The sequence below is a fragment of the Siniperca chuatsi genome, linkage group LG22, assembly GCF_020085105.1.
Source record: "Siniperca chuatsi isolate FFG_IHB_CAS linkage group LG22, ASM2008510v1, whole genome shotgun sequence".
In the NCBI taxonomy this organism is placed as follows: Eukaryota; Metazoa; Chordata; class Actinopteri; order Centrarchiformes; family Sinipercidae; genus Siniperca; species Siniperca chuatsi.
Genome location: NC_058063.1, coordinates 3585219 through 3600987, shown reverse-complemented (window position 1 = coordinate 3600987; position 15769 = coordinate 3585219). Strand labels below are relative to the sequence as shown.

Here is a 15769-nt window from a genome sequence, read left to right as displayed (position 1 = left end):
GAGTCAACACTGGAAACCTGCTCAGTAATGAGCCTGGACCTTCTCTAATTGCAGGAGTTGGAAAGATCAGCATTGTTGGTGTATGCAGTCATGTCAAAGTTTTTTATCTTAATCAAAAAACTCTGACACGACTGCAGACTGTACAGAACTCAGCTGCTCGGCTGTAAACCAGGACCGAGAAGTACGACTGCATTACACCTGTTTCAGCCTCTTTACATTGGCTCCCTGTTGGTTTTAGGATTGATTTTAAGATCTTGTTGATTACTTTTAAGGCTCTTCATGGCCTGGCTCCAGACTATATTTTAGACCTTGTAATCTCTTATGAACCTTCACGTAGTTTGAGATCTTCGGGCAGGGGTCTCCTGTCTGTTCCTGAGTCCAGGATGAAAATTAAGGGGGACAGAGCTTTTGCTATCAGGGCCCCGAGGCTCTGGAACAACTTGTCCGAAGAAATTAGGTTGTCTGAGTCAGTGTCTTTGTTTAAGTCTCTTCTCAAAACACATTTATATCTAAAAGCATATCCTGATTTTACCTGAACTGGCTGTTTATTTTACTGTTTATTTTACTGTTTTTGTGTATTTTATTTCTTTATATCTCATCATTCACTGTTGTATTTTATTCCTCTTGTTGTGAAGCACTTTGTACTTTGTTTTGATAAGTGCTCTATAAATAAAGTTTTATTATTATTATTATTATATTGAAGCATCAAGCCTCCATGTTTCCTTTAGTGCTCCATGTTCTCATCGGCTCTATTTTTCAACTCTAATTAATCTGTAGAAGCTTGTTTTTCTCAATCAGTGACATCAGTTCTAAAATTGGAACTGACCCTCTTCTCAAAAAGAGGTCAAGCTGTCTTTTCCCCTTTAAAATATAAATACAATAATTATGCAAAATTCAGAACACCTACACTGAGTGGTCTCAGAGCTACACAGACTGTTCCAGTCAGCTGTAACTAAAACCACTCTACTAGTCTCAGTAATAACATCATTGGATGTTTTGGTATGGACATATTATGAGCTAATGAAAGCATGTTTGAAGAATTTGTGTATATATATATAAAATATTTTCCTTGGGGCAAATATTACAGAATTGCAAAAAGCGAGATATATAACCATTTCAACAAACAGACCATATGCTGTATAGTGTTTAGCTACAAATGGACTTTTTACACTGACTTCTTGCACCTGTACTTAATTTTAGACAACTTTATGTTTAACTTTTTGCCATTTATTGCACACCTTTCCTCTCAGAGCATTATGATTTCTTTAAATAACAATAAATAGCTAACTCTGTGATGGTTTCACATCAGTAAAGGTCTGGTCACACTAGCATTTAAAGCAGTGACAGGAGCAAAATCAAGTCATTCCATGGTTATTGAAAATCTGTGCAAATCTTTTGGGTGAATTTTAACTTCTTGATGTAAATTTGTGACGTTTACCAAAAGCAAACCCTTTTGACAGCGCTGACATATGAGGGAACGGAGAGTCAGAGACTACAAAACAGAGGAAGCTATTATAGCTTATTAGCTCTTATAAGCTATAGCTTATTATCCACTTTTATATAACTCTGCTCTGCTGGAATATAAACACCAAAATAAGCATGGTTTGACATGGTTCAGACATTTATGAGATACAATAAACTTGAATAAAGTGTTAATTGTCTGGTTAGTGACCAAGCTACATCTTGCTAAATGACAGTTAGCATGTGTAGCGTGTCCAAAATCATGTCCTCATTCACTCATTCACATTGTGGGACTGTTAGCAGAAAGTAGTGCACATGCCGTGGACACTACTTGGATGGATTTCATTCCATTTTTGAAATATATTACACGTCAATAAAACTCATTGTAAATCTAGTGCAACTAAGTAGCAAATAGGGAGTGATTTCATGATTTCAACACAGTCATTGTGACTGACTAGCTGGCTAGTGTGTTATCAGTTAGCATGCCAGCTAAAGTAGTTGCCAACTAGCCCTGTAGTCATTATTTGCTTTCTGAATAAACTAGTCTAATATATGATGAACTTTAACATTGAAATATTGAGTCATGTTCAGCACTTAAGAATTCAATACATGACTGCATGGCAGCTGAAAGTTGGGAATGATAGTAATCCTCCAGAGCTGCTTTAGTGCTACTTGGCATAGACCTAAGTAAATGTAGTAAATTACAACTTACCCTCCCTGATCATGCATAACACAACCTGACACCATCCTGTTTTAAGGAACATCTTATGATCTCTGGTCTTCATCAAGTGAAAACCAGGACCTGAAACGTTAAGACTAAAGGAATAAAGAAAATGACTTTGCCATGCAGAATCAAATGTATTAATCAATGTGTTACATTAAGTAACAATATAAGAAGAGTGTGGAACTTGATGTTGTCATGCTGATGCCACACAGAGTAACAGACCCTGTCAACAAGAACTGTTCTTTTTTGTAAAGAAATTAATATGATGTCATACAAAGTATATCACGATTTTTTGTATTAACAAAACTATTCTTTCAGGACATCCATAATAATTTGGGAAAGCATGTGATAATTTGGGATACAGTTTCAGTAGTGTAAGTCCTTGCTTGCCACTCTAATGACATATTGCCAAGAATATTTTCAATCTCTTGTTGTCTTAACCTTAATATTAATCAAATGAAGATGCCTAAGGTTACTGGATGGTACATATTCGCTTATTATGATGTGCTGAATAGCTAATGAAACAGGAAATGTGAATATGTATCTATGCAACAATTAATCATTTTAATTTAATCACAATTTATCATGGCTGGTAATAAGAGAAAAAGTAAGTGAAAAGCTGAATTCCACAGGCCCTGAGAGCTTGCTGTGTATCTGCTGACCCCCCTTCTCCTCTCACTACTCTGAGAGGAAAGACAAGCAGACAGACAAAAGACAGAATGAGATACTGAAATATGTGGACAGCTAACTTATTTAATATGAACGCTGATCTTATTCTGATAGCCGGAAGTGAGTGTAAATCTGCTCCATCCTCTTACCAAACTTAAGATCATTCAATATGATCAGATTAATGCATTTAAACCTTTAATCTGCTACAGTTGATTGAATTAATTGTTTTTAATAGATTAAATTGGTAATGTAATTATGTAGATACTATTAAGGTCAAATAAAAAGTAAGTACACTGTCCATGCCCAGCACGAGTAGATAGTTGTAGATTGTCAGATCAGGGTTAGAACCCTCCAGTAAACACTGATTACTCTAAATGTTACAAAAATAATGTTTATGAACACACTAGAAATGACTGTGTACTGTGTGTACAGCTTCTGCACAGAGTGTCCACTTCTTTCTTTTCAGGAACTTAAATTCGCTCAGTGGGAAGCTGAGATAACCTACCTTTGTGGCTGAATCTACCGCTGCACCTCTATCCAGCAGCTCCTGGACCAGATCCACATGGCCCTCCTTGGCTGCCAGGTGCAGTGCATTAAGACCATTCTGGAAAAAGACGAAGGAGGAAAGGTCAGGCCCAACGTCTAGCCACCCAACATCAACAAAGAATAAAGACAGATCCAAATGGAACGGCTGTCCTTCGCTCTCATATGTAGAGGGACAGACTGAAATATCAAAGCTATAGCTATCAAAGTTGGGTTAGATGTTGTGCCATGTTATGCTGTTGTGGAGCAGAGCCAATACTGGGTATGACGATATAAATAGTTGTAAGTGAGTATGTGTGTGTGTGTGTGTGTGCGCAGGTCAAGCAAACATCCTCTTATTTTTCATTCTAAGGTGTCGTGTTTATCCCTTCCACTTAAATATCAATGTCTTTGGTACTGATTGGTGATGGCTGAGACAATAAATAAATATGGGGGATTCATTCTAAAATACCACGAACCAGAAACACATTTTGCAAGTGTACAGAAGCTTGTCATTTCATTAAAAATTTGGTATATTTCAAATGACAAATTACTTCTCCTTAACTTGACATACAATGTAGTTCAGAGTAGTGATATTTGAAGTTTCAAGTAATAAATCACTCATGACCTCTATTAATATCTGTATTGGGCTCTTGAGTGTCATATGCTGTGTGGTTGGCAGGGAGGAGGTGGGATGGCCTTGCTCGGCTGAGAGATGACTCAATACACCAAGTGAGAGAACGTAATAGCTCAGAAGGTTTTGCAAAAACAGATGACTAAAAAACAGTTTACAAGGGGCTCATGGGAGACGTAGTGTGAATGTGGAGAGATATTTCAACTTACCTTAGGCCTTAATACAGTTTGCCTAAATAAATGAAGTAAACATTATGGTTACAGTTTTAGGGTTGTAAAGCTGCATTATTTGATTTTTTGGGGGGTCAAAGAAATGCCACACCACAGCTTACATAAAGTTGTTATGGCTAATTTGCTAGTTTCCTATTTACACATCCAGCAACATTGCTTATAATTTTGGTCTCCAACAACTTCAGGGAAAAATATCTGTGTCTTTAGCTGCTAAATGCTCCACTTTTTTTCCATAGCTAGTTGCTATCTTTGTCTGGTGTTTGGTTCTGGGTATTGCACAGTGGAATTATTAGAGCTTTTTTGCAGCCCTGTGGCTGCTAAAAACAATGTTAAAGAAACCAAAACAATAAGCTAAAAGAGAAAAGGCTCTGAAGAGCTGAGAGGAACTTTATAGTCGGGTGATAATTTTCTGTGGGGTTGTCACTATGAGCAACATCTTTTGCATTAAACACAGTCATTTGTTCCATTGTTAATATAAATAATATTAATTAGTGCAGCTTTAATAGTAGAATGAAAATGGAGGCATTTTAAGACAAAAAAAAGTTGCTCCATTAACAGCCCTCTGTTTTCTTTCACGTCTTTAAGCAAAGGAATGGAGGTGAACGTAGGATTCGTTGTTCCCATAGTTTGCCCCTCTTCTCTTCCAAGGGACCCAGCACTGATTCAATAACCCTTTCAGCAGCACAAGCATTAGGCTGCAGTAGAAAAAGAGCCACTAAGTCAATAAGTAATTTCCTCCATGACTGCCAAACTAACCCTCATCACAGCCCCCTGAGGCTGATGCTCCCACTGGACTCCAAGGGTCCCTACAGAGGCTCCCTGTGGGATCCCAGTGAATGCTTAATCTACAATCTGACTGTGCTTCACTTTTCATTGCCCTGCCACAGCTGGCAGGAGGCATTTGTTCAGTAGCAGAGCAGAATATGTATTCCAGCTAAATCCTGTTTTTGGAAAAACAGTTGTCCAATCAGAGCTTTTAAAGCTGGACTAAAAATTGCGACTTCATCTTCCTACATAGCTAATTACCTAGGTACATTAATAAAAAATAGCGACAGCACAAGGGCCACAAAAATTGCATGAAAAGAAAATGTAGGACAACTGTGGCAAAGCAGAACAGATCATAACTGCTAACCCCCACTCCCTGGTTTCTGTTAAACACAGTTCTTCATCTCAGAACAAGCATCCAGCAGTCCGTTTGAAGTAGCACCTGTCACTGTTCTCCTATAAAACAGCAGACAGCTATTTTTCAGCTGTGACTATGAGACTGCAGAGATAAACGAGTTCCTGTGTCTTTTGTCCCAAAGGACAACAACAGAAAGAGGAAGCTGGATGAAAAAAGTTACAATTTCAACTTCGTAATCTTCCCATGTGGTCAGGGAATGACTTTTCAATCACCCTCATATAGAATATCTATAAGTATATCCAACATCTCAAATGTACTGCATGTTGATTACTCAAAATAACAAATTAATGGATCCTTTGTATGCAAAATCATACATTTCTTTCTTTAATATAGAACATAAGCGACTGCCACTTTTAAACGAACAACCTCCAGTTCTGCCATAACCCTCAGGGGCCCTATTCATCTTTGTACACGCCCTCCACCATGGTCTCCATTCACCTCCAGGAAGCCCTTAACCCCTTTATCATGTACCATGTCCTGTCTGCCCACTCCTCCATCTATAATATCTGTTACCTCATTCTGTCAGCCCACATGAACACAATCACTTAGGAGACGATTTCCAATTATCTGTTAGATCTATTACATTAGCAATTTTAAAGCAATGCAAAAGGGATGTGGTGAAAATCTAATTTAGCAGTGCTGGAGTCGTCTCAGGGGAGCAAATGAGGCTGTTATAATCAGAGTAAATACCACCTCATCAGTGCAGTATGTTATTGAGCTATAATCAGCATCAGAGCACAGTAAAACACTAATACCCATTAGTCACTCTGGAAAAGTTCAAAGTCTGTCTCACAAGACTTTTCAGGGAAATGGTAAAGATTATAAACAATTAGCATGATGCTGAATAATAATTTCTGCTCAAGACTCACAGTTAAGTTAAAAGAAAACGTTATGTGATCTTAACTCTGTCCTCCCTAACTGATCAGCTTCCTTCATTTCATGCACACATACAGTAATATTAGGCCTCTTGGCTAGCTGGTTAAGCCATTGAACCATTAGCTAGCATACAATAGCTAATTGCATATAAATATCAATATATTTAAGCTTCACGGTTGAGATCTATGGTTATAAAGCTGCATTGGAGGCAGAGAAAACACAACATCAGAATCAGAAATACTTCATTGATCCCCGAGGGGAAACTCTTTCGTTCCAGCTGCTCACTGTCATGTCAGTGCACACAGGAAGAGAAGTACTAAGCAAACCAAAATATATAAATATAACATCTGAAGTATTATCGGCTTAAATAAAGCTGTTATAGCTAAAATGTTAGATATAGCAAACAGTTGCCTATGTACACATCCAGCAGACACAGAGCAACATTAGCATTGATTTGGAGTTGTGTTTGTGTCCACCTGATGAATGTAAGTCCAATATTCGCTCTCATTTTTATTTTCTGACCTGTTTTATTTGCTGACCTGTTTTATAGTGTTTATAGTGTATCATATCGTTTCTAGTACTTCTCCTGTGTGCACTGACGTAAAGGCAAGCTACTGTAACAAAGAGTTTCCCTACGGGGATCAATAAAGTATTTCTGATTCTGATTCTGATTTTAGCTCTGTTTTGGTCTCCACCAACTCCTGAGAAACATATCTAAAAGCTCCACTATGTTCACCAGCTAGTTCCTAACTGTGTGTGTCTGCTGTCTGCTGCTGGGCAGGTGGTGTACAGTGGGTTTATCAGTTGCCCGGTTCTGAAAACATGGTTGTTAAGACCACTATCATGTGTCAAAACAATTTACAGTAGAACGTACCCAACATGCTCAAAGAGTGCCATTCATAGAACGTGCTAATGTTTTTGGTGAACAGTGAACTGAACGTATCCGTTTGCAACTTATGAACTTTAATGTGAGAGTCGTTCACTCTCGCTAGAGTTAACGATGCTCACGCACCGTGTTTTACGGCACCAGGCATGCCGGTGTTTTGGGTCACAGAATCTGTTGGTCACAGATTTTTGAAACGACACATCAAGCTGGAGCATCAGACCAGTCTTGGGAAATATCAGTGAGTGAATGATCACAAGAAATCATTAATTCAATTCAGTTCAATTCAATTTTATTTATATAGCGCCAATTCACAACAGAAGTTATCTCATTGCACTTTTCCTGTAGAGCAGGTCTAGACCGGACTCTTTATTAAAGGGTAAGACCACGAGCCAACAGCCGCAAAGTTCCTCCACCCAAGTCAAACTTTGTAAAGGAAAAAAACAGAAGAAATGTGAACTAGTTCATTTTAATCTGTGTGAACTGAACTTGTGAGTGAGAACACTTCCCAGGTATTCCAGATGCTGTAATCACAATAAAGTTAAGTCAATTTTATTTATATAGCCAGCCCCTAAAAGGTAAGGGGCTGGCCTAAAAAATAACTGCTCCTAGCTACTTGGAAATATTATTATTAGCAGCGAGACAGAAGAGTTCCCTGTGTATCAGAAAGCATTTACTACTAACTAGTAAGACCAGTACTAGCACTACATCACAGTAATGGCGTCATTAAGGTCCCATGGCCGTCGACTTGTTCAGCTGTAAGTTTTGACTGATGTTATTTTGTCAATGTGAGTGATATGTGTTAGCACATACAGTAAATGTGTGTGTGACAAAAACCTCAAGGTGTTCTCACAGTCAAACATCAATAACCTCTTTAGCCACCGTCTAACTTCTCTATGTACAGAGGGGGCAGTTTAGTGTCACAAAATCTACATGTTTTATATTGATGCTTGGTTTACCCAACTTTTAATGTACCTACAGCAACACTGGTAATCATCATTGATCATTGAAGTCCACTCTGAAATGTATATGGTAGCATTTTGAAAAAACATTTTTGGACACAAACACAGAAATGACCATGTTAATACACAGTAGAGTCCATTTCTGCTTTGCCATTTGTTTGTGTGTCATGTGTTTTTGTATTAGGTTATGTCCAGCAGCAGCTACAAGGTAAAAAACAATGGATGTCAAGAAGGTATCAGTATATGACTAAAAAGAGGCAAACTTCTGACTTAACATTCAATATAATTCCAGGAACAGATAATCATGACAAGAAACATGACATAAAAAGTGATATGTGGAGGCATTTTGGATTCAACACCATAGATGGACAAATTGTGGACAAAGGTAAGGCTGTTGGCCACTTTTGTAACTGCACCTGCCTTACTATGACAACACATCTGAAGTCACCTGCTAGCTTGTCACTCAAGTGAAGCAGCTGATGCACCGTGAATGAAAAAAACACTTCAGTTTTGGGTGCGTTGGGTTCAACTTAATTCCAAATGGCATGTTAGTGCTCACTCATTCAAACTTTATTTACTTTTTTTGTAAAAGTGACAGTCCAAAATGGACTTGACTGTACATACTACATTAGGTGTCTGTGTATGAGGATAGGTTCCAAAAATGTGCACTTGAAAGGAAAATGGTGACCTTTTGACATTTTGCCTTTTAAACACACGTGCAGTTGACGTGCTTTCATGTGAGAAGAGTCAGTGCATACATGCAATGTCATACATTTGTAGTGGCGCACACTTGCACCAAAAGCATCTATGCAAACCCTTGTAGACACGAGCAGATGACAAAATTTACGCTACAAGGACCCTTGTCGACCCTCACAGCTAGGCGGACGCAGAAAGTATACATTTCAAATTTTGGTTGAGGATGATCTTTGATCATCAAGTGACGACACTTTTGCCAGCTTTATTTGCTGATGAAGGTGTCAAAAGAGTTTGGTCACCTTATCCAAAATCTAAAGAGAGGATCTGTCCCCAATGTGTGTTACCAATAGATGTCTATTACCTGTGAATGTCAATTTACATGCAAACACAGCAAAACTATGAATGATAGCGCAAATATCTGCTACTGGAAGGTTCAAGCTTAAAAAATGTACACACAAATGGAATTTCCCATCCATGTGCTCTGGTGTCTTGATGCAAGTGTCACAACAGTAACATCATTATGTGTGGAACTAGCCTGATATCAGAACACTCAATTTCCATGGAGGAGGGGGATTCGATTTTCCCTAACGAATCACGAGAGACCAACGTATCCGCCTGTATCTAACGTCATTTTAAGCCGACACTGATGCGTAGCCATGCCAACCATGATTCAATGGTTTTGGTTTTGCCGGGGATTTAACAGCGGAGTAAGTACGACGATGTCGGGCGATATTGAGAAAACATGTCCTCTATGTAAAATGTATTTGTTAATCAAGGGGGTCATATCAAATTCAAGAATATCATTCTGCAGCCCAAACACAAAAGAGAGGCCATGAAGTGAACGTTTTCGATGTCTGGGTAATTCTCCCAAATAGTCCCCGTGTCTATTCTGGCAGGATTTGTGTCAAAGGTTTTCGACTACTTGTCAGGGTTGAAGAGTCACAAATTATTCTAAAGAAATGGCAATTGGAGCTTAAAGTTACGGACACAAACAAGGAAGGCTCGAGAAGAGAAGAGGAACCGTGCTACGCCAACAAAGACGCCACGGAAAAAGAAGCTATGCCAGAGTCTCAACCCGGCATCTCATAGCAGTACGACAGAGGTAAATGTACACACTGGCACGCTGAAACTAACCCAACTTGTTATATTGTAGTTACGTTATGTTAGCATGTAGGCCTCCCCCCGTGGCGCTCATTGGATCGATTGCTTTTTAACCGAGAAACCGCTGTTTTATGTCACGATGCCAGACCAAAAGAATCAGTCAACTCGATGGAGTTGGTGGATTCGAAGGTCAGGACCCAGGCAAGTGTGGAACGGAAACTGATTAATCCAATGTAAAGTATTAAATTAGTTAAATATAAACAAAAGTTATTCAACTATCTCAATAACTTTCGAAAATATTTTTCTTTTGACATGCTACTTTGACATGTGACATTTACTATGATTGATACTTAAACCTATTTATTCACTCTACTCAGCTGAGATACACCTCATTTGCATTTTTTAAAAACTTTGCTTAAATTTTATTAGACAGTGGCACAGAAACAAAGTTTGAGAGAAACACGTAGAAACACAGGAGCTCAAAATATCTTCAAGGGCACAAGTGATCGGTGCCAACATCACTCCTACCACAACAGATGATAACAAAAAAAGTCTCCACACACCACTGAGCCATCAGCAAATCTTGGATTTCCACTCCATGTGACTTTTGTGTACCGGGCCGGCCATTGTGACTTTTTAATTTTAGAGTTTGACCAAAGTGTTATTTCTTTGGGTTAAATGAATTTGGCGGTAGATGACAAATATTACAAATTTTAGTCAACCAGCAGTATTAGTAGTTTGTAAGTTTTATTGTCACATCCTGAGACAGGGGAGCTTCCCAGCATGCACCAGGGCAACAGACTCAAGGATATAAGTTTCATTGTGTTTGTGTTCCTGAATTCTTACTGTTTTACATTGTCTTCTACAATGTCTTCCCACACTTCCATCCAAATATACCATGTATCAAAAGAAAAAGTGTGTGAGTGTGGTGAATGATGCTATCTGTGTCCTACCTGATTGCAGGTGCTGATGTCCACTCCCCCTTTCAGATATTCCAAAACCTTGTCGATGTTCCCTGCCCTCGCTGCTCGCAGGAAACTGGTGTTACTGTCCGACTGGAAGAGGCACAGAGGAAATACATTTTCAAAAATAATCTACATAATGTCCAAACCACATTTAGAATTTGTCATTGACTGTCAAATAGAGTGAATGAATCACATCATTTTGCCACTCTACTGTATATTTTGTATACTGCTTTTTTTCCTTTCGTATGTAGCACAGTTACATACCCTCTACCTACTACAACTACCTAATCTGTTTATTGTGTACATTCGTATTTTTTAAATACATAACTACATGCACTTTTGCTAGTGTTTGCAACTGGTTAGATGCTTAAAGGTTGCGCAGGTGACGCAATAGAACAGTTCTGCCAATGGCTTCACATTATTCCAGTGATCTACAGGTGGCAGTAACACGGCAAGAAATGCAGCAATGCACCAACAAAGGCAGTGAAGAAGAAGACTGTGAGATGGTAAACATGGATGTAACAATACTGGATTTCAAATACTTAAAAAATCGACTTTGTTTTATGAGGAAGGACATCAATGCATTTGTTAGAGCTCAAGGATTCACACAATGTGTTTTGGTGAGTAACAGTGAATAAAACGGAACTTTTGTTTGTTTACAAGAAAACTCCACAGGGCACCTTTAATTGCATTTCGTTGTACTAGTAGTTTAGTTTAGTAATCTAAACTAATGTATGCATGCTGTTTGTACAAATAAACTTGAACATAATTATGTATGCACGCTTATGCAGTCAACATGTTTTAGTTTTTTATAAAGCAAAAATTGGTTTCTTAGGGGGTCTAAACTGGAATTGAGCAGAATCTCACAATAAATCATTATCTACAATAATTGTGCAGCCATAATTAGACACATTTGTCTAGGTTTGGAAGGACATGTCCCCTGTCTGTTTTTCGATACTGAGTGAGCTGCAGTTGGAAACACACCAGGACTGTAAGGAGGCAGAATGATTCAGCATTTCCTCTTGGTGCCTTCACTAAAGCTAAATCCTGGCTCACATACAACTTGTTCAAAGCTCCCTGCTCTGTGCTCCTCCTGTGGAAAAACACTGTGTGATGCTTATTTTTACTGCATTCAAACTGCATTACTCCTTCCACAGGGAGGTCAGAGGCCAGATACAGAAATACTGTAGCACCACACTGGAGGACGGTGGAGACTCACTGTATTGCTCGTGGACACTTCAGCAGATGTTCTGTTTGTTTTCTAGCTGAGGAATGGTCACTCATTGGCTGTCAAGGTCACATTTTCATGAGCAAACTTTTTCAGTGTTGACAGTTATTAGAGTCAGAGTTCGGCGAGTCCTTCACTCAGTCGCCTACAGCATCACCCTGCCCACAGTTTCACACACAGAATGCAGAGATCAGAGGAAAGAATGCAGCACTCATGATGTATAAAATGAGCAGCGACACTGCAGCACTGATGTCTACTGCACACACATACAAATAGTCCTGGTCTGATGTTTCTGGCTGACCTGCAGTCAGCTGCTGTCTGGCTGCTGCAGAGAACTGCACTGCATCACTCAGACTCACAGCTACTGGAGCGTTCTGCAACACTGCCACGTTCACCTCCAAGGACCATATTATACAGTATATTATGTTTTTCCATCTTTTAGTCCACTATCTACACATAACATAAGTTTTCAAGTTCAAGCTACAGGCAGTTTACAATTCATGCCAGTACACTACAAAAGTCAACTTGCAGAGCCTTGAAGCCCGTTGGAGATAGATGGTGAAGTTGTATACATGGATCGTTTGTCCTTGTTGGTGCGTTCAAGAATGCTCTGACATGGGGGTAAAATGAGCAGTCCACCTGTTTGTGGTAATTTCGTTAAACACAATGGAACACAATTTCATTGGGGAATATGAACCATGTAAATTTTGAGGCAGGGTACACCTTCAGACCCTTACAATATCAGTTGATTGTGCTTTACCATTAATTGAAATGGGGCTTTTGGGGCCCCTGATGGTTGAGGCCCCAGGGCAGTTCCCCACTTAGCCCTTTTGGTGTTCCAACCTTGCTCCTTGACAGCTTCAGCCTCAGATAAGTAACTATTGTACTACTTACTATAGGTACTGCTGTACATGGCGTTACTTCCAGTTTTGCTAGGGCTAGGCTAGTAGTTCCCCCCTGTTTCCAGTCTGTGTGCTAAGCTCCTTATCTGATTCTGGGTAAGACAGCAAACAAAAGGATTTCCCAAAATGTCAGAGTGGTCCTTTAATGAAGTGACCACACAGAAGGGTCTGACGCCACAACTCTAAAGGACAGTAAACACTGGCAGCATCTTGGCACACATTACCAGTGGATGCGGGTCAACTCAGGATATGCCACTGTTGTATTTCCCAGTACTCATCATCAGCTCTTCATAAAAGCAGCAACTGTATCACATTTAGTAGTTATATATATTTTTTTTTAATATTTTACCTTTTCAGATTATTAGTACACAGTTTTCATCGCTGTAAAGGGAAATAAAACTTTATTTACTTTATGTTACATAATTTCCTAATAATTTCCCATGAAGTTTCCTAGAAGGAACTATTTTATTCTGGTACTAATTGTAGTGAAAATAGAGACAAAGTTCTGAGACTGTTATTTTAAGTATATATACTGCACATACTATATATATAACACAACATATTTAAATATATCATTATGTATATTGTATATATTATTCTTTTGTATACCTATAAACTTTACACATCATGGCTGCCAGAGGATTTCTTTCACACAATTATTTGCACAATTCGTTTATACAGTCTAAAGTATTGCAAGGTATATATTGCATAGCTTTTTTAAAATGTCATCGCTCTAATTTCTTCAACTTCTTATTTTAATTTTTAATTTTTTCTCATTCAAACAGTTTTTATCTGTTTTCTTACATCGTGGCCTGTCTCTGTGCTGCTGTAACATGTGAATTTCCCAGGTTAATTTAGAAAGAAAAACAATCATTCTCATTCGTAATAAAATAGAAAATATGTCTGCTAAACCCTGGAAAGACTTGCTCATACAGCCTCATACATGTTCGTACAGGGTTTGCATTGTTTTCTAGCAGCACTGCACAAAGCACCATTACCACAACGAGCCTGTCTGATAATATCTTCACATTCCCTCCAGAGCTGCTAAGTCACATTATGCAAGACCTTGCCCTAATCATCTTTCTGCAACTGGCGGGTTGCTATAGTGACACTTAGACCAACAGGACTCTCAGACAAGTGGGGCTTTTCAATGGAAAACACTTAACATTAGAGAGAAAGGGAGAATTGTGGCAACCAGCTTCCTACAGAAACTGTTTCATAACTTCTGGTTATAAGGAGCTTAGTCAGTTTGTCACTCTCTTTGATGGGAAATGTTTTGAATGTGCTGTGCAGATCAGAAAAACTGCATTTACAGGCCTACAGTTACATGAAGGTCATGTTTGGGGTGAGGTGGCATTAAATAGGAACAGAAATAAAGTAAATAAAGGAATCATGAAGCTCATTGATTTCTATTGCTTTCATCACTGTTCAAATAGTACATTTTAGAATGGAGTTAGGTAGTTAAGTGAAACGAAAATAACACATCCCCAATAACACTGACTACATCTTATGTAGAATCGTATCACAGGTGTCCTTTCTTTAACAATCTGTTCCTGCTTCTGTTTTAGCTTCTGTCAAGACACATCAGTTCATGACTTAATCAAACCTGCCAAGCGTGACAAAGCACAGTCCTAAAGCTCCTCCACCAACACATTACATCAAACATTCATTTACAAAGTCACTGCCTTCATCATCGAGTGCGAGGAGCTTTATCAATAATGCAAACCAATCTCCTAAACCCCTACACACATGCGCGCGCACACACACACACACACATACAAACGCACACTCGCACACTCACGCACGCCACGCACGCACGCACACACACTGTGAGAAACCAGTGACCAGGCTGGGAGCATCCTTGCCCCTCCCAGTTACCACGGAGACAAGCACTGTCCTCACTGGAGGTAACCATGACAACAAGGATTTCTGTCTGTCAGCAGAGCTAGCAAAGTAAGCACAGAAAACATGAAGGGTATTGCTTCCTTTAGAACTGTCAACACAGCGGTACACCATGGCATCAGTGTATCGTTCACATGTGAGATATACTGGATCTTTAGGTGTGTGTGTGTGTGTGTGTGTGTGTGTGTGTGTATTCAGTACCTTCTGAAAGAAGGTTTAGTCAAAACCTTTAAGTATTATTGCGATTTTTGTGAGAGTGTCTTGTCAATGTACCAACTAGCTAGTTAGCTATTTTGCAAGCAAGTATTAGCTACACAAAATCTTCTATTTGTACACATTAGCTAGTGCTAACTCTGGTATTAACACATAAATTATGTTGAGTGTGTTTGCTTAACATTTGAGTGAGCCAATACGCATAGTAGCAGGGCCCTGGAACTAAAAAAGGGAAACGTTTTTAGGTAACGTGAACTAGACCTTATATTTTGCATAAATTAAAAACCCTATGCTGATAAAAGCAAGGACAAGTTTAAAGATTACAGTAACTTCCCTCCTACGCAAAACACCAAACTAAATGAGCTGTTGGTGAAGGCTTGAATGTAGGAAGATAAAAAGACTTAAAACACCTGTGAATAATGGACTTCCATTTGATAGATAGTGAGCAATGGGATGCCCATGTTAATACTGCATGCAAGTACTTGCTTCTATGGCTAACATTTGTATAATATTAGCTTAATGCTATATACATTTTAACTTATTGTTCTTATGGCTAATTTGTTAGAACAAAGTGTTAATAGTTTATTAATACCAAGTAGTGTATGTACTTAAGTAGTG

At 38.8% G+C, this 15769-nt stretch overlaps 1 protein-coding gene across 24 annotated transcripts in view; it reads right to left on the bottom strand.

Moving 5' to 3' along the window:
* The window catches only part of ank2b (ankyrin 2b, neuronal), a 249205-nt gene that overhangs the window by 79404 nt on the left and 154032 nt on the right, over window positions 1–15769 (bottom strand). For all 24 annotated transcript variants that reach the window (XM_044182976.1, XM_044182975.1, XM_044182970.1 and 21 more), the window contains 2 exons: window positions 10895–10996; window positions 3360–3458 (listed from right to left, as the gene is read on the bottom strand). In XM_044182976.1, the coding sequence (XP_044038911.1) occupies window positions 3360–3458; window positions 10895–10996 (201 nt within the window). The remainder of the gene's footprint in view (window positions 1–3359; window positions 3459–10894; window positions 10997–15769) is intronic.